Raw genomic sequence first — 19,963 nt, 5'->3', positions numbered from 1 at the left:
AATAGAGCAGCACTGTCACCAGATGTTCCCCCGTCCCCATGGGGGTTAGTGAGAGCTGAGAGCACACTGTACATCATGAAGCAGCAGCTAATATAGCCATACACTCCTCTCACTGCTCAGGCCTCCAGCCACCTGCTAAATGGACTATTTTACCTCATGCATTTGCACATCACTCACAAGTCTAATGCTAAAACATTGCACTTTAAATCAATTGTAAATTTTTATGCATATTTTAAATAATGCTTGATTCAAAATATGTCACAGAGCAATATTAAGGAATATTAAAATACACTAGTATTATTCACATATTATATAAATGTAATCTCAAGCGTGAAAACATACTGGCATTCTCTAGAAATTATAATCATCAAATGATCGTCCTCTCACATTAAACTGTCTTCTATATCATCTTCATCTCAAATACGTGGTGTCTTATCCTTATATTCATGCTTGGAGATAGCTGCTGGTCAGAGCTTTGTAACTGAGTTCATTATGAACCCTGTGCTGAGGTGTTAAACTGTATGTAATGGCAATGTAGCAATGATTCCCCCAAAACAGGGTTTCCTTCATCTTCATAACTCTCAGAGTCAATGGACATGGGGGAGGGGTGCAGTTCACACACACCTTTGAATTCAGACATCTATCACTCCTCTGATGGCTCCAAATGATTTCAGTTAAACTGCAGGTTTACCCTCCTATCTCACCAGTACAAAGAGTGCATCACTGTCTCTGTGTTTGGATTAATAAAGACAAGAACAACAGAATTTATGACTCAAGAAGAAATCTTTATTATTCTCTATTACAATAACAACAGCACTGAAGCATCAAACCACACACAGACACATATATCTAACAGGGATAAAAATCAGAGCACATGAAAGATTGTTCTGCTAAAAGCTCAGTCTGGAGAATGGATTCACACATGAGCTGAAGCACAGCACACTGTTAGTCTACAAGTAATCAGTGAGTAAGAAAGAGAAGAGCTGAGTGCAGAAGAGAGTAAAAACAGAGCATTCAGCCGCTCTACACAGGAGTGTGTGAGGTGCTACTCAGAACACTGCTCTCTCCTCAGTGTGTGAGTGAGCGGAGCCTGGGAGCCCTGGGTGGCCTCACAGGTCAGTGACCCCGCCTTGTTCCACTCGTCCACAGAGAGAGTCAGGGTGCTGCTCCAGCTGTACAGGCCGTCCTTCTCCAGGACCCCGCCGCTCGCCTCCGAGCTTCTGCTGCTACCGTCCACTTTCCAGCGCAGCGTCCAGTCTGAGGGGAAGCCCTTGTTGGCCAGGCACATCAGCGTGGCCGTTCTCTTGCTGGACAGCTCCACGCTAGAGGGGGGCAGGACCGTGAGGGTGGGGGAGACGTTTTCTGGGAGAAACAGCAGAGACGTGAGGTCAGAGAGAGGGCAGGATATACCGACTCAACACAGGACTACAGGAGATGGAGAAGAGACTCTTATTTTCTTTAAGTTCAAACACTAAAGAGATGTAGAACTTGTATTACAAAATATAAGTGCATAGACTGACTGTAGAAATGCATATAAATGTAATGATATCTATGCTGCACACAAACAGGACATTTTCTAAAACACCTGATCCCTGCTGCAGTGTGTAATGTAGCCTTTTACTGCAGTCTTACAGATACCAATATATTTTGCAGACCATCTTTACAGGCCATTGAAAAAATCCAGTCCCAGTTTTACAAATGCATCAAATGTGATTTTTAAAAGTTTATACTTTGTTGGAAATAACCAAAATATTTGTACGCAACAATTTGGTAAGATTAAGCCTTTCCCATCATTCGGAACAACATGAGTAGATTTAAGAAAATGATCATTTTCAGGTTAAAAAATTTACAACGGAACCGTTATACGCACTAAGAGTCAACATTCTGTCTGAAGTTATTTTCATTTTCAGACGTTTCATGGAAAACTTATTCGCAAAATCGTTCGTCGAAAACCCGGAGAACCACAAACGCAAACGCAAAGTCTCCCCTTGCTCACAGAACTAAGAAGCTCGAACTGAGCCTTATTTTAAAACGGACCCGTAATCATCTGACAGTCTATCACCAAACGCTTACATCTTTTTAAATAAAAATGATTGACTTCGTGAGATTTTGTAAGAAATATGTGTGCATTACCACAAAAGTACATTATTGGCAAAACGTGTCACAAAAAAGACCCAAATATTTACACACACGTTCGCTCCATGGGCGAGATCAAGATAACAGAGCTTTACCAAAATGATTTAACAGTCCTTATAAGCATTATTCACATTAATTTGAGTGCTATGAATATCTCCATTTCGAATGGCATAATAAACACAATCTAACGTACTCCACACATGTGGAGCGCTGTCTTCACTTGAAATCCTGGAGGTAGATAACAAACTATCCTTTACAGGAAAAATAATCACTACGTGTGATGGTTATTGAATATTACTTTAAATCGGAATACTTACTTCCAACGTGCAGTCTGGTGCCGCTGCCAAAAGTGTACCACAGTGATTCAGTTCCTATTAGTGTCCCGCACAAAAACCTCTCGCCCAGCGCGGAGAAGAAACCAAAAGATTCAAGGGGCAAAATTAATTTATCCTAAAAAAGTATAGTTTCGTCGTATTTGGAAAACGAAGCGGCGCGATTTTCTATGCATACAAGTCAAGTAAAACCCATAATAAAAAAAAAACGAAACCCTTCTTATTGCGTGTTCTTCAACTCAATCCTCATAAAATGCATACGTATTTGGAAGTAAACACATGCGTCGCGCAACATTTTAATAATTTGGACCTATTTTCTCCAGAAAAGTAAAGCGTTGGGAATAATGTACACATCGTTCGATAGATGGAAGATATATTTTGGTTGCTACAATTACAAATAGTATTTGCAAAAATAACAAAGCAATATTTAACTATCATACTAGACTGATATGAGCGTTCAGGTTTATACTAATGGCGAAATGTAGAGTGAAATCGCTGTAAACTTACTGCCGATCTCCAGTTTGGTGCCGCTGCCGAAAGTCAACCACAGTGATTGACTCTGATTGACTGGCTGTACAAAAACCTCCCTGCGCTACAGCGTCTGCGTTTCTCACTGCGAACAACTGACGCATTAAACTATAAACAGATTCAGCGCTGAATCCCTCTTGCAGTTATAAAATAATCTTTTCTAGATTTTCCGATCCATTGGCGTATTCGATTAATGTACAAATAAACATTATTGCACATTTCATTTCATTTAAATTCTTTCCCACCATGGATCCGTGTGAATCTTCCAATGACACGGCAGCAAAGGAAAACAGAGAATTCAGACGTATTTTCCCCATGACTTCCTTATGACTGACAGCATCCCCTATTAATGATGATACATGTGGTGTATTCCCATATTACAGATAAACTCCAGAGAGTAGCAGCAGAAGAGTAAATCACAGAAGACAGAAACAACATCCAGACGATTCTCACCAGCGTTAGCGGATGTGAGAAAATTTACCACCAGGGGGCGGTAGAGTAACATTCGCCTTCAGTATTTCCACTGCTGCATCGACAGTCCTCTCTGTGTACCACATTAACCCAATGTTACATCAACACAATTTACTGAATAGCCTGTTTCTCTGAGGCTCCTGGGTCAGTGAGGCAGCGTAAGTGGTGTCGGTCTCAGTGTCAGTAGGGCAGTTGCGTAAGTCTCAGGTCCTGTTCACAACTGGCATTAATATGCAGGACGCATTGAGATCGAATCGCTCAAACCACATTCGGAAGTGGTCTGGGCCGCATATGGCCACATTCTCTTAGCGGTGTGAACACGAATGTGTCCTGGGCCACACTGAATGACCGCCTACTCAACTGACGTCCTCTGCGTAAGCGGAAGTACGTACTCATTCACGCACCAACGGCGTCATGTTAACCCTTTCGCTTGTACGGTCACACCAGTGTGATTAGCTGTTTAGCACTTATGCTAAAACCGGTGCGATTAGAACACGAGATTTGAAAAATTCTAGCTAATTTATCTTTGAGGAAACAGCGATTTAACCTTAAAAATATGGCAAATTGTGGTGGAAAACCTCTCACAGTCTAGGCCAATCGGACTGGAGGCTCCCTCCACACTTTGATGCCTTCCGGAAAATAATAGGTCCTCACAGAGTCTGATGTAATCATGGTTGTTTGGTTTATTGCATATGGTGATCAATCGCATACAGTAAACCGGCTTGGTCCGCGGAGCAACAGGTGTATATGCGGTGTATATGTAGGAAGCCCCAATCACTCATTCACACCCCAAAAAGGAAGCCCCTTTAGTCTGCATATATTTCTCTTTTATTACTTTCCCCTAGCTCCTCCTGTTATACACATAACGTTATTGCTGAATAAGATGAAAACTTTCTCACAGTGGTCAGAGGCATGGGGAGGAGGTATCAGGCGTATCCCTAACACAAGACACCAGGAGAAGTGAAGGTCAGGTGAAAACCTGCACCTGCACCAACAGAAGCAACATCGGCTTCTCTGTCACATGCACCCTGACTCATACAGAAACCTATTGTCCCAGCTCCATATCTGCCTTGGCTGCTACAAAATATATAATTGACTATCCACTTTGACCTAAAATAACCCTAACCTAATGTAACCCACTGGCAAGGTTGCTTATGAAACTCAAACTCCTCCCTTAAAGTCACCCCATCTTCTCCGTAAACTATTGTTACTTCTTCACAGTCACACCACATTCTCCTGTTATCTCTCCACCCTCTAGCATGCCCCTGTGGTACATCAGCACATTTCTGTCTTCTTTTAAAAAGGAAAAAATACCCCACCTTAATTTTACATTATTTCCAGGGTTCATACACCCTAAAAATAAAAATAACTAATTTCCTGCTTAGTCTAACTGACATCTACTGGCAGTCCTTACAAACTACATATCAATTTACTGCATGTGGATATACAATTTGTCACACCACAATAGCACAGGTGTAATGCAACATATTACATGAAAAACGGTATTGTGAATAATACGTGAAGTGTTGTAGTTCTAAAAGTAAATGTTAGCAGACTATTGTGTGAGTAATAAAAAGATTTACGATATCATGAATATCAGGTTACGTAGACTCTTAACTCTGAACGGGTCGCTCCTTAGGTAATGCATGCACTTCTTTCTTCGAAAACAGTCGTCCGTAACAAGTGATCCTTGGGGATGTGCCTGTGCCTCGGGTTACCTGTGGGGGTGCTGCTGATAAGGGGAGCATCAGCACGTACGTGTCAGTATCGGTGCAGTAGTAGTGTAAATCTCATTGTATATGAGCCATTAGTGCAGGTCTCAGTATGTGTGGAGCAGTAGTGTCAGTTTCATTGTAAGTAGGACAGTAGTGCATCAGTATCAGTGGGGCAATATATTTTCTGACTGCTGTAACGGTTCCAGTTATTTTATAGTCCTGTGCCCTATGCAGAGTTAGCTTCTGTTTAAACTGTAGGGAATGTTGTTGTCAAATAGGCAACAGAATCATCAGGCCGATCTCTCTTTTAAAATCATAGGGTAAAAGTACAATGTGTTATAAACTAATTTCCTTTTGTGTTTGCTGGTTTGCTAGTTATTTTTCAGAGGAATTTCAGATCTTCCCAATTCACTCACCTCAAATAAGAGCACATAATACAGGATATGTGACCTTTTTTTCAGAAAAAGACAGAAGAGGGGACTTCATTTGTAGGTGTTTATGTTATGGTGTGAGTGTTTTTTGACCCATTAACGCATTATTGTTGCCAAATTCATTTTTCACGTGGGTAGATTGAATTATTAAACTGTCATCAAATGGGAGAAATCTGTCCAATGTGGACTTGAGGTCAATGTCTCAACATGCAGCCTGTTTCACTCTATACTTTAGCACGCACGGATTATATAATAAATGATAAAGTTATTAAAATGTGTCCTGTTTTCATTTGCATAGAGGAGACACTTTGCATTGGCAGTACATGCTTCAGTGCTCTGGGAGTGTTTATAGTCCTGTGAGTTTAACACTTCATGACTGAGAGCTGTCCTTCATGGCAACAGAATCCACAATAACAATGACTTTTATCACCATCTTCATCTGGGCACTTGCCTTCTGTACTCAAGGTGAGAAGATTTTTTGGAAATATACTGAAATTTGTATTTTTAGAACTGGATGAAATTACTTTCAAATACTGATGTCAATGCACATATTATACACACATACCTTCTCTTCTCAAGGTAAAAATAGCTGAGCAGAAATGATTCTTTCAGTCTCATTTTTTATGTAAAATTTTGCCCAAGTACATGTTTTTTAACATTTACTTGACATACATTATAATACATAAATACAATTTTCTAAAAATAACTGGATGTTTTCTTAAATCAGGTTCAAAATCACTAATGACATATTATTTCTATTTCAGATTCCAGGGCTGATATTACTTTGACTCAGACCCCTGCAGTGAAAACGCTTCTGGCAGGAGAGGCAATCACTGTGGGCTGTAAAGCCAGCAGAACTGTGAGCACTGCCTGTAACCCACCGTGTGTATCCTGGTACCTGCAGAAAGCGGGAGAAGCTCCTAAACTCCTGATCTATAGAGTGAGCAGCCTTTACTCAGGAACTCCATCTCGATTCAGCGGCAGTGGATCTGGGACTGACTTTTCCATGACAATCAGCGGAGTCCAGGCTGAGGATGCAGGAGATTACTACTGTATGATGAGTTCCTCTGGCCCAGTGTTCACACAGTGTTAGAGAGCCATACAAAAACCTCCCTCAGACTGCACAGTGACTGCACTGCTGCAGCTGGGACCTACTGCAGGTGCTGAGGGGGAAGCCAATGACCCCAGGCACATAGCATGAGAATGTATTGTCATATTTGTGATACAACAGCTTCATTCAAAATGTCAAGAATGAAGTCCAGAGCTCTGATACAGCAGGTCAGAGACATGAGGAGAGATTTTGATTCCACGTTTTGTTATCTGTTATTATTACGTATGTGATAGAATACAAACTGTCATTTCTCAAAACCTTTATTTCACATTGTATTTTCATCTGATTTGAAAATGCCTTTCCATGCCTGGTTAAATCCCTATGAAATTTGGTAAACAAATACTGTTCCATGCCAATTAGGTTGCTTGGACTACATACTAGTATAACACATAATGTAGAAATGAACAGTTTAAAGGCAATTAGTATTATAATATATGCCAAACACATTGACAAAAAAGATTAGGTAGCCTATAGTAATTTGTAAAGGGTTGATATTTTGGGACAGAGACTTAGAGGTGAGAAAGACATTAGTGATGTCAGAGTGAAAGAAGAAGAAAGACAAAGGAACAGAATAAGTGTGCTGGAGGTGGGTGTGTAAAAGAATGAATTAAAGTGAATGTCCCAGTCAGACTTCATTAGGCTCTTGAACCGGGACCCTCACTCTACACAAAACAAACAAAACAAATGTAATCAAAACATGAAAAGATGCACCAGGATCTCCAAACACAAACTATGAGATTTAATGGGGCCAGAGGTCAAACATCCAGGAAGGAGGGTTACCTGGACCAGCCTGCTACACCTGTCTGAGGATTCTGCAGCTGCTGCAGCTGATTAAAGGCTCTGGAGAAGGAGAGACACTCATAGATTTACCAGCAGAAATAAGACTGTGACTAAAAATCACCATCTGTATCTCTAGTGAAGTTACTGCACAATCACTCTGACAGCGACCAGCCCTTTAAATATAATGTCCATGTATAGACATGTACTTTTACTGTCTCTGTCTTGTCTTTGGTTCATGACAGAAGGCTATTCAATTAAACACCTGTTTTTTTTAACAATCACATCATAGTTTATAGAAAAGGTTAAAGAAACCTTTCAAACCAAATAACTGTGACTGTCAGTAGTGGAGTTACTATAATGAGACAATGACACAAACAAGGGAATTACCATGAATACATAAACTGTTATGCTGCTCCTTTTATTCTAGCTGCTCTTGATAATCTGCTTTCATGAATATGTGACATTTTACAGCAGGTCATATTCCTTTGTGAAAGTATGAATTGGTAAACATTCAGTCATCAGAAATGGCTACACTGACACACTGTTACATAATTACACAGACAAGGTGGCAATGACTGGTTTACAGAGTCATAAAACAGTCGCAATAGGGTAATCACAATGTGTTCTGACTCCTCTCCATCACAGCACACAACACCGTTCACCACAGTTCACAGCACTGCTTGGCTACATGTGCCCGCTGTAGAACATTTGCATAGAGAAGACACTTTGCATTGGCAGCACATGCTTCAGTGCTCTGGGAGTGTTTATAATCCTGTGAGTTTAACACTTCATGACTGAGAGCTGTTCTTCATGGCAACAGAACCCACAACAACAATGACTTTTATCACCATCTTCATCTGGGCATTTGCCTTCTGCACTCAAGGTGAGAGGGTTTTATATTTCATTTTTTATTTAATTAATAAACATTTTAGTTTTAAATGAGGGAATTCATATGAGGGGAAGTTGCTTAAATTGTCTAAATGAATTGGTTCAGTAATTTATCATTACTTCTTTGTGTTGCTCTGATTTTCAGAAACTGCAGGGCAGTACACTGTGACTCAGACTCCTGCAGTGAAAACTCTTCTCCCAGGGCAGACAGTGTCAATGGGCTGTAAAGTCAGCAGTGCTGTGTACGAAGATTCTGATGGAGACAGTGCTCTATTTTGGTACCAGCAGAAACCTGGAGAAGCTCCTAAACTCCTGATCCGTTATGTAAGCACCCGTCACACAGGGACTCCAGATCGATTCAGTGGCAGTGGATCTGGGACTGACTTCACTCTGACCATCAGTGGAGTCCAGGCTGAAGATGCAGGAGATTACTACTGTCAGAGTTTTCACTACCCTAATAGTGTTGCTGTGTTCACACAGTGTTAGAGAGCCGTACAAAAACCTCCCTCAGTCAGACTGCACACTGACTGCACTGCTGCAGCTGGGACCTACTGCAGGTGCTGAGGGGGAAGCCGAAGACATGAGATACAGTCTGTGGAGGAGCTGAATGGTAAAAGTTGGCACATTGTATTTTCTCTCATGTTTTCATTATTTTACAACAACAATGGCTTTTGTCATCATCTTCATTTGAGCACTCACCCTCTGCATTCATGGTAAAATTGACTTAGGAGTAAGAATTTGGGGAATTCAGGATGAATGTCTTTTTAAAAGGCAATGCCTATGCCTACCTTGCCTATATCACTATGGAACATTAGTTACTGTTATCAAGCTATCGGCCATGATTAGCTTTCTGCCGGGAACAGCTTCAAATAGCCTCCTTTAAGAAATGGTATATGGAGTATACTTTGGGCAAAATTTAGCTTCAAAAGAAACACCTGACCAAGTCATTGCGTTAGAGTGGCCAGGTTGATATCCCAATGGGGACAGTGTCAGCTGTTCACATGACCCTGCTCAGCTGATATCACAGAATGCCACTACTTCTGAAAGTTACCTTGTCAGAACGTAACATCTTCATGCAACATCACGTTACATTGTAGTACTAGAAGTACTAAAGCTGTAATTTCCACTAGATGTCAGCAGAGGACTGCACAATGTCTCTTTTTTGCAATCTCATGACAAGAACACTAGTATCCATTCGGTAGCCATGAAATATACAAAGTGACGACAGTGATCATACACAGCCATGTCATATTGATATCCCAGCACTCAAAGTGACCAAAGGGACGGAACCATGTGCTTGGGCGAGAAAAAGAAGAGCTACACTCCCTTTACGAGCACAGCTCAAAATGATTAATGTCCAAATGATTCTTGGCACAAACACTGTCAGATGAGAATGTGTAAAGGAGAATATGTGGAGATTTGCTATTCCGGAAAACACTGAAGTGGCTCTTAAAACAGCAGTCCTCTCATGGTGTATATATAAGCAGACTGTTGCTGTATGAGTCTGCTGTGATGAGCCAGCATGGCTGCAAGAGGAAACCTCAGTGGCTGTATTTTCTTGGCATGGCCTGGGTCCACTGATTCCATTAGAAGGCAGAGTATCCATGACAACGTTTCCATATCATCCTGGCTGCATTCAGTGAATCAGCTCTCTACTGTGTGACACTTTATGGGTGTTTCTATTTTTCATCTTCCACCTGTATGTGTTAATAACAGGTATATGAGAATAAAGGTATGGAAGCAGAAGGCTGCAATACCCAATACAAATTCCAGCCCCTCCTGACTAAACCATAATATCCATGAGGGGGAACCCCAGTCAAACAGAACAGTCATTTCAAATGTGAATCCCATCCTTGTGAAAAACTAGTTAAGTCTTTCCATGAAATAATAACCATTCATTATTCTCACCTCCTCATGACTTTTCAGAGTCCTGTGTTGATTAATGAGAATGTATTTTTAGGAAATTAATGAGACGGCTTCTGTTCAGCACAGAAAAAAAGGAATTATATATAATGTGTATATATATAAATAATGAAATAAATGCATAAATAAATCAGAAGGTTTCATCTTTAATGTTATCACTCCAGAGAAAACTACAGTATCCTAAGTTTAAAGGTGTACATTTTTCCATTTCACATTGCATCAGAGACTAACATTTACTCTATTAAAATTGGGCTCTGAAAGTTAATTTCTGTAGGAATAGCAGCAACAGTGATTAGCTTTCGTATAATCAGTCTACATTGCCTTGTTTGATTAATTTACACAAACACAAATCTTTTTTGTTGACATGGAAATTCAGCTTCAGTGGAAGCAGCCAGACCTGCAAGAATAGAGAATGACACTGGCTGGCCTTCACTTTATGCACAGTTTCATTTTGAAGCCAGTTACATTTTTACATATCTGAATGTTTAGGTTTTCCTTGTTCTGGGAAGCACACTTACAGTAACTTTCAGTTATGAATTATACTGCTGCAAAGGTGGAATGGGTTTTTAGAGGAAGGTTTTTTTTTTGGGAAAACATACATATACATTCATACATGCATGGGGAATTTTGCAAGCACACACAAACACAAAGTTTACACAATTGTTCAATGGGAAGCAGCAATCTTTCTGGGAAGCAGCATTTTTCTGTGAGATTACAGTCTTAAAGTGCAAAAGTGCAAAGTTTATCAGTCAATTGCAGCAATGCCCTGATATGGAGTAATAATACCCTGATGTGGAGTAATGATTGTAATGTTCAGTGGGTTGCAGAATTCTCAGTCTCACAGCATCTGGGAAGAAGCTGTTCCCCAGCCTGGTGGTTCTGGCCTTGATGCTGTGTAACTTTCTGCCCGAAGGGAGGGGGGCAAACAGTCCGTAAGCAGGGTGGGTAGAGTCTCTCATGATGCAGGGGGCCTTTTTCCTGCACCTGCTGGTGTAAATGTCACCTATGGTGGGTAGGCTGCTGCCGATGATCCTCTGGGCAGTCTTTACTACCTGCTGCAGTGCCTGTCTGTCTGCAGCAGAGCAGTTACTGTACCACACAGTGATGCAGGAAGTGAGGATGCTCTCCACCACACACCTGTAGCAGGAGGAGAGGACTGAGGTGCCGTTTCAGCCTCCTTAAGAAGTAGAGGCGTTGGTGGGCCTTCTTCACTGTGCTGGCTGTATTGATGCTCCAGGTGAGGTTGTCAGAGATGTGCACCCCCAGGTATTTAAAGCAAGAGACCACCTCAACAGCTGCTCCCCCTATGTGGAGGGGAGGGGGAGTGGTGCCGGTCTCCCTAAAGTCCACAATCATCTCCTTTGTCTTCTTTACATTGATGGAGAGGTTGTTTACTTTGCACCAGGCCTCCAGTTTTTCCACATCCTGCATGTACTCGGACTCATCGCTGTGAGTGATGAGTCCCACCACTGCCATGTTGTCTGCAAACTTCACAATGTGATTGCTCAGATGCTTGGCTGAGCAGTCATAGGTCAGCAGTGTGTACAGGAGGGGGTTCAGGACACACCCCTGGGGGGAACTGGTGTTGAGGATGATGGGGGAGGATCAGTGGATTCTGACAGACTAGGGCCTATTTGTTAAGAAGTCCAGCACCCAGCTGCACAGGGATGAGCTCAGTCCAAGCAGTGTCGGTTTGTTTATCAGGGTTTGTGGGATGATGGTGTTAAAGGCGGAACTGAAGTCCAGCAAGAGCAGTCTGACACAGGAGTCTTTACTTTCCAAGTGAGTGAGGGCCAGGTGAACCACAGATGAAATGGCATCTGCAGTGGAACGGTTCTGTCTGTATGCGTACTGGTGGGGATCAGCTGTGATGTCAATGGTTTTCTTCATGTGTGCCATGACCAGCCGTTCGAAGCACTTCATAATTATTGGGGTGAGTGCTACCAGGCGATAGTCATTCAGGCATGAAACTGTTGAGCTCTTTGGGACGGGGATAATGGTAGCAGTCTTAAGGCATGTTGGGACAATAGCCTGGGAAAGTGAGGTGTTGAAGATGTCCGTCAGCACCTCTGCCAGGTGGAGTGCGCAGTCCCGGAGGACCCGGCCTGGGATGTTGTCTGGGCCTGCAGCCTTGCGGGGGTTGACTTTCTGCATCGACCTCCTCACATCTACTGCGGTCACGCTGAGGGGCAGCTCACCTGGTGGGGGGTGAGCCTGGAGCCAGGGGAGATGTTGGAATCCTCAAAACGAGCATAAAAGGTGTTAAGGGCATCAGGAAGAGACGGGTCCCTGGGGCATTCTGTGTCTCGACTGGTGTAGTCTGTGATGTCCTTGATGCCCCTCCACATGCTCCGGGGGTCATTGGTGAAGAAGTGACCCTGGATTTTGAGAGCATATGTAGCTTTGGCCCTCTTTATGCCCGCAGTGAGGTTTCTCCTTGCTGCTCTGAGTGCGGATGCATCACCAGACCTGAACGCAGAGTCACATGCGAGTATGGGTTTCAAGGGCTTTAATTGGAATCGTTGGGCGACATTGAGGTGGCAGTACAGGCAGAGTCAGAACCAGAAAGGCAGTCCGCAGCAGGCACAAACCGGGAGCAGGGATCAGGGACGGGAACAGGCTGGGTCAAAACCGGGTAGGCAGGCAGATCAGGGGACCAAGGCAGGAACGGCAGGCAGAGACGAGGTACGAAGTCAGACAGGAGTCAGCACGGGCTCAGCAACACGAGTAACAGGCGGGTTTATTTATAGTTCCCATGTGTTCCAGCCCTGCCCCACTCTCCGCCCTGTCCCCGCCCACCTGATTTCCTCATCGCCTCCACCTGCCTGCCTGCCCACCTCCATCTCATCTCCTCGTCAGCCCAGCCCTTTATCTATCCTGCTTGTCTCTGTATTGTTGCCAGTTTATCTCAGTGTCTTCTCTAATGTGTACCCGCCTGTTTACTCGTGTTCTCGTGTTGCTGAACCGGTGCCTGACTGCCTACCTTGTCCCTGCCTGCCATCCTGCCTTGGTTGCCTGATCTGCCTGCCTTCCCGGTTTTGACCCAGCCTGTCCCTGTTTTGATCCCTGCTCCTTGTTTGTTCTGCCTTGGACTGCCTTTCCGGCTTTTGACCCTGCCCGTTCTGTCACACCGAACTTGCCCTGCGATTCTTAATAAAACTCTTGGAACCTGAAAGTTCCTGGTCTGCGTTTGAGTCCGTGCCTGTGCCTTGACAATTAGTTTCACACAACTTTGCGTTACGTTGTAGTACTAGAAGTAGTAAAGCTGTAATTTCCACTAGATGTCAGCAGAGGACTGAACTCTGTTTTTCGTTTGCAATCTCATGACAAGAACACTAATACCCATTCGGTAACCACGAAATATACAGAGTGACGACAGTGATCATACTCAGCCATGTCATATTGATATCCCACCACTCAAAGTGACTAAAGGGACGGAACCATGTGCTTGGGCCAGAGAAAGAAGAGCTACGCTCCCTTTACAAGCACAGCTCAAAGTGAATAATGTCCAAATGATTCTTGGCACAACCGCCATCAGATGAGAATTGCAGTAAAGCAAATATCCATTCACTCTTCATTGCTCCTTATGATCATCAGGGCAGCGTTATAACGAACACAAATCAAACTTTTCACTGCAGTATTGAGGTAAACAGAAGATCAATGAGACAACAAAAAATGGAAAATCATTCAAGCTGATTGATGCTGATTAATAATGATAAATAATAAAATATTCTGCAGTGTTTGTGGCTCACTACATACAGTATTCATAGATTTCAGAACTGCAAAGTACCTTCAGGGGGTGGGTGCTTTTGGAAAGGATTCCTTTGAAATGGGTTGCAGGTGCAGCAGGAATAGTACTGACACAGGCAGCCTATCAGTGGGGTTGGCATGTATGTCAGAGTCATGGTGAGAATCTCAGGGCTTTACTTCATTCTCACATTGGAGTGAAGTGATAGAACAGTAAAGTTCTGTGTAGTTCTGTGTGAGTGAACTCTGCTGAGTCATACAGTGGTACAGAAACTACAGTCTCCTGCACTAGAGCATGCCAACATTTGGAAAATACAAAAGTTATCATTTACAAAACCAGAGACTTAAAGCAGCTTCAGTTACAAGAGGAAACACCTTGACTGTCATTTCTACACTTTGTTTCCCTCTAGGGACTGAAACAAGAAATTGATCTTGCATATGTAATTGCATGTGCTAAAGAAGCTGCATAGAAACATATTTAAGATGAGAAAAGAGTGTGATTGGTGTGATTTGACTTGTTCTGCTGTGTAGTTGATATGACCTGTGCTGGTCATCAAGTACCAGCCAAATCACGTTGTAATGTGATATTGGGCTGACTCAATAAAACTATAGATGGATACAGATTTTCTGCTGTTATAAAGATAATACATTTATTACATGTTTGATGTCTTTGTAACATGTGTATGGATCACTAATTACTTCGTTAATATTTGTTTACCAATATGCTTTAAAAATATAATCAATTTAACTTGTCCCTCTTCTACAGAGGTGAAATCAGTCCACCCCCACACAGCTGCCCCAGTCCAGGGGATTTTGGGTAGTGAAACTGTGAAACTGTGAGCTGTGGGGGTGAAACTCAGATTTGCATAGGCAGGGCGGTTCTGCTACTCCCAGAATAGAGCAGCACTGTCACCAGATGTTCCCCCGTCCCCATGGGGGTTAGTGTGAGCTGAGAGCACACTGTACATCATAAAGCAGCAGCTTATATAGCCATACACTCCTCTCACTGCTCAGGCCTCCAGCCACCTGCTAAATGCATTATTTTACCTCATGCATTTACACATCACGCACAGGTCTAATGGTAAAACATTGTACTTTAAATCAATTGTAAATTTTTATGCACATTTTAAATTATGCTTGATTAAAAATAGAATGTCGTAGGGCAATAAGTAATATTAAAAAAATAATAGTATTCACCCATTACAAATGTAAGCTCAACTGCACAAACATTCTGGCATTCTTCAAAAATTTATAATCATTGAATAATAATCCTCTCACATTAAACTGTACCGTATATCATGCTAATCTCATATGCATGGTGTCTTAAACTCCTTCTATTCATGCTTGGAGATGGCAGCTGGACAGAATTGTGTAACTGAGTTCATTATCCTCCCAGGGTCATTGTGTTAAGCTATATGTAATGCAATGTAGCAATAATTCCCCCAAAACAGGGTTTCCTTCATCTTCATAACTCCCACAGAGTCAATGGACATGGAGGAGGGGTGCAGTTCACACACAGCTTTGATTTCAGACATCTATCACTCCTCTGATGGCTCCAAGTGATTTCAGTTAAACTCCAGGTTTACCCTCCTATCTCACCAGTACAAAGAGTGTATCTGTCCCTGTGTTTGTATTAATAAAGAGAATAACAACAGACTTTATGACTCAAGAAGAAATCTTTATTATTCTCTATTACAATAATAACAGCATTTAAGCATCAAACCACACATGGACACATATCTAACAGGGATCAGAGCACATGAAACATTGTTCTGCTAAAAGCTCAGTCTGGAGAATGGACTCACACATGAGCTGAAGCACAGTACACTTAGTCTACAAGTAATCAGTGAGTAAGAAAGAGAAGAGCTGAGTGCAGAAGAGAGTAAAAACAGAGCATTCAGCCGCTCTACACAGGAGTGTGTGAGGCGCTACTCAGAACACTGCTCTCTCCTCAGTGTGTGAGTGAGCGGAGTCTGGGAGCCCTGGGTGGCCTCACAGGTCAGTGACCCCGCCTTGTTCCACTCGTCCACAGAGAGAGTCAGGGTGCTGCTCCAGCTGTACAGGCCGTCCTTCTCCAGGACCCCGCCGCTCGCCTCCGAGCTCCTGCTGCTACCGTCCACTTTCCAGCGCAGCGTCCAGTCTGAGGGGAAGCCCTTGTTGGCCAGGCACATCAGCGTGGCCGTTCTCTTGCTGGACAGCTCCACGCTAGAGGGGGGCAGGACCATGAGGGTGGGGGAGACGTTTTCTGGGAGAAACAGCAGAGACATGAGGTCAGAGAGAGGGGAGGAAATACAGACTCAGCACAGGATTACAGGAGATGGAGAAGAGACTCTTATTTTCAATCAGATCATGCAAGAAACAAATACAGAACTTGTATTACAAAATATCAGTGCATAGACTAACTGTAGAAATGCATCTATACTGCACACTAACAGGACATTTTCTAAAACACCTGATCCCTGCTGCAGTGTGTAATGTAGCCTTTTACTGCAGTCTTACCTCAGAGATACCGATATATTTTGCAGGCCATCTATACAGGCCACTGAAAAAATTACTTCCAGTCCTAGTTTTACAAATGCATCAAACAGTGGCGTCGTTAGGTCCGATCGTTAGGGGCTATAGCCCCGAATATTTTCGCCCTGAAAAAGGAGGTGTTCATTGCAAAACAACAGACCGTGTAACAGAGCGGAACTTGACTTCCCCCGTCCGAAGTTGTGATAATATTTATTTATTATAAAGGTAGATATAACCTCCCCAACCTGCCTGCCATCAAAAAAAAAAAAAAAAAAAAGAAGGCAAGCCCCAGGCAAACTTGACTTAGCCCCTGATCTTTTCAATAGCTAGAAATGTCCCTGGCATAAAATGTGATTTTTATAAGTTTCTATCTTGTTGAAAATAACCGAAATATTTGTATCCAACAATTTGGTAAGATTAGGCTTTTCTCATCATTAGGAACAACATGAGCAGATTTAAGAAAATGGAAATTTCAGGTAAAAAAAAAAAAAAAAAAAACTTCTAAAACGGAACAGTTAAACGCACTAAGTAGCAACATTGTGTCTAAAGTCATTTTTGTTTTCAGACACGTTTCATGGAAAATTATTTTGAAAATCTTTCGTCGAAAGTAGAAGTAAGAAGCTCGAGCTGAGCCTTCTTTTAAAACGGACCCGTAATCAGAAAGACATGAAGCAAGTTTGAATTCAATACTTTAAAGGCTTGTTTTCTCTAGGAAAACTTCATCTGACTGACGATTACCAAGGTCTTATATCTTTTTAAAGAAAAAATGATTGACTTCGTAAGATCTTTGTAAGAAATATCTGTGCAGTATTAGCAAAACGTGTCACAGAAAAGACCCAACTGTTTACACACGCGTTCGCTCCATGGACGAGATTGAGATAACAGAGCTTTAGCAAAATGTTGTAACTGTCCTTATAAGCATTATTCACATTAATTTGAGCGCTACGAATATCTCCATTTCGGATGGCATAATAAACACAACCTAACGTACTCCACACAAAGCACTGTTTGTACTTGAAATCCTGGAGGTAGATAACAAACTATCCTTTATAGGAAAAATAATCACTACGTGTGATGGTTATTTAATATTACTTTAAATCGGAATACTTACTTCCAACGTGCAGTCTGGTGCCGCTGCCAAAAGTGTACCACAGTGATTCAGTTCCTATTAGTGTCCCGCACAAAAACCTCTCACCCGGCGCGGAGAAGAAACCAAAAGATTTAAGCGGCAAAATGAATTTATCCTACAAAAGTTTTGTCATCCTTGGAAAACGAAGCATTGCGTTTTCCCTCTACATAAAAGTCAAGTAAAACCCATATTTTAAAAAATAAAACTCTTCTTACTGCGGCTCTTTAGCTCAATCCAGGTAAAACACGTACGTATTTGGAAGTAAATACATGCATCGCGCAACATTTTAATAATTTGGACCTATTTTCTCCAGAAAAGTAAAGCGTTGGGAATAACGTGCACATCGTTCGACAGATGCAAAATGTATTTTTGTTGCTACAATTACAAATAATATATGCAAAAATAACCAAGCAATATTTAACTATCATACTAGACTGATATGAACTTTCAAGTTTATACATATGGCGAAATGTAGAGTGAAATCGCTGTAAACTTACTGCCGATCTCCAGTTTGGTGCCGCTGCCGAAAGTCCGCCACAGTGATTGACTCTGATTGACTGGCTGTACAAAAACCTCCCTGCGCTACAGCGTCTGCGTTTCTCACTGCGAAGCGAACAACTGATGCATTAAACTATAAACAGACTCAGCGCTGAATCCCTCTTGCAGCATCAGTTATAAAATAATTCTGACACATTGGCGTATTCGAATGTACAAATAACCATTATTGCACATATAATTTCATTTAACTTCTTTCCCACCATGGATCCGTGTGAACCTTCCGATGACACGGCAGCAAAAGGAAAACAGAGGATTCAGACTTACGTTTTCTCTACGGTTTCCTAATGACTGACAGCATCCACTATTAATGATGATACATGCTGTGTATTCCCATATTACAGATAAACTCCAGAGAGTAAGAGCAGAGGGGTAAATCACAGAAGACAGAAACAACATCCAGACGATTCTCACCAGCTTTAGCAGATGTGAGAAAATTTACCACCAGAGTGCGGTAGAGTAACATTCGCCTTCAGTATTTCCACTGCTGCATCGACAGTCCTCTTTGTGTTCAAAAGTAACCCAATGTTACATCAACACAATTTACTGAATTGCCTCTGTTTTTCTGAGGCTTCTGGGACAGTGAGGCAGCATATGTAGTGTAGGTCTCAGTATCAGTGGAGTAGTAGTGTAGGTCTCATTGTCTGTGGGGTCGGTGGTGTAGTTCTCAGTGTACGTGGGGTCAGTAGTGTAGGTCTCAGTGTCAGTTGTGCAGTAGTGTAGGTCCCATTGTCAGTTGGTGAAATGTGCCAGGTTCAGGAGAATGTTGCTGTCTCAGTGGTGTGTCAGTCAGTCAGGTGTGTGTGTGTGCGCGTGTGGTTTCCGAGGCAAAGACGCACACAACAACACAACAATCAGTCTCCAGGAGTTTTGTCCCCAGTTCTTCACCCCACAGGAGCTGGTGCAGCACAGAAGTGGGTGTGGTCACCACAACTTTTATATTGTCCAAAATCCTTGGCCCTGTAGGGGTTCTTATTGGTGGCGAATGGGTAATGACAGGTCAGACGGCAACAGCTGACCTGGCGGCTGTCCTTGGGGATGTGCCTGTGCCTCGGGTTACCTGTGGGGGTCCTGCTGATAAGGGGAGCAGCAGGACCGGTTTGGGCAGGTTTCAGCTGGTTTGTAAACAAAGGGTCTGTGAGAGGTAGAAGTGATGTCCACAAACAGAGGCAAACAGTAGGGTGGACAAAGGGATGTGGCCCCTTTTAACAGTTGGTGTAAGTGTCAGTATTGGGGTGGTAGTAATGTACTGTAAATCTCATTGTATATGGGCCAGTAGTGTAGGTTTCAGTATCTGTGGAGCAGTACTGTAGGTCTCAGTATCAGTAGGGCAGTAGTGTAGGTCTCAGTGTAATTGGGGCAGTAGTGTAGGTCTCAGTATCTGAGGATCAGTAGTGTAGGTCTCAGTGTAAGTGGGACAGTAGTGTAAGTGTCAGTATCAGTGGGGCAGTAGTACTTTCTCACTGCTGTAACTGTTCCATCTATTTTATAGTCCTGTGCCCTGTGCAGAGTTAACAGAGTTAACTTCTGTTCAAACTGTAGGGAATGTTGTTGGCAACAGAATCATCAGGCCGATCTCTCCTTTAAGATCACAGGGTAAAAGTACAATATGTTATAAACAAATTTCCTTTTGTGTTTGCTGGTTTGCTATTTATTTTTCCAGAAGAATTTCAGATCTTCCCAATTCACTTACCTCAGATAAG

General features: G+C 42.4%; 2 gene segments (V, D, J or C); both read right to left on the bottom strand.

Moving 5' to 3' along the window:
* Positions 1-868: 868 nt before the first annotated feature.
* Positions 869-18,254, bottom strand: LOC118772732. The segment is given in 2 exon segments: positions 869-1,362; positions 18,203-18,254. A coding segment is annotated over 1 exon segment (243 nt).
* LOC118773780 overlaps positions 15,904-19,963 on the bottom strand; it is a 51,858-nt gene continuing 47,798 nt past the window's right edge. Inside the window, 2 exon segments of the C gene segment in view lie at positions 15,904-16,307; positions 17,688-17,766. Coding sequence covers positions 15,991-16,307; positions 17,688-17,766 — 396 coding nt within the window.

This window comes from Megalops cyprinoides, chromosome 2 (assembly GCF_013368585.1).
Source record: "Megalops cyprinoides isolate fMegCyp1 chromosome 2, fMegCyp1.pri, whole genome shotgun sequence".
Lineage (NCBI taxonomy): Eukaryota > Metazoa > Chordata > Actinopteri > Elopiformes > Megalopidae > Megalops > Megalops cyprinoides.
Note: the sequence above shows the minus strand (reverse complement) of the source record. Positions and strands in the feature narration are given on the sequence as shown.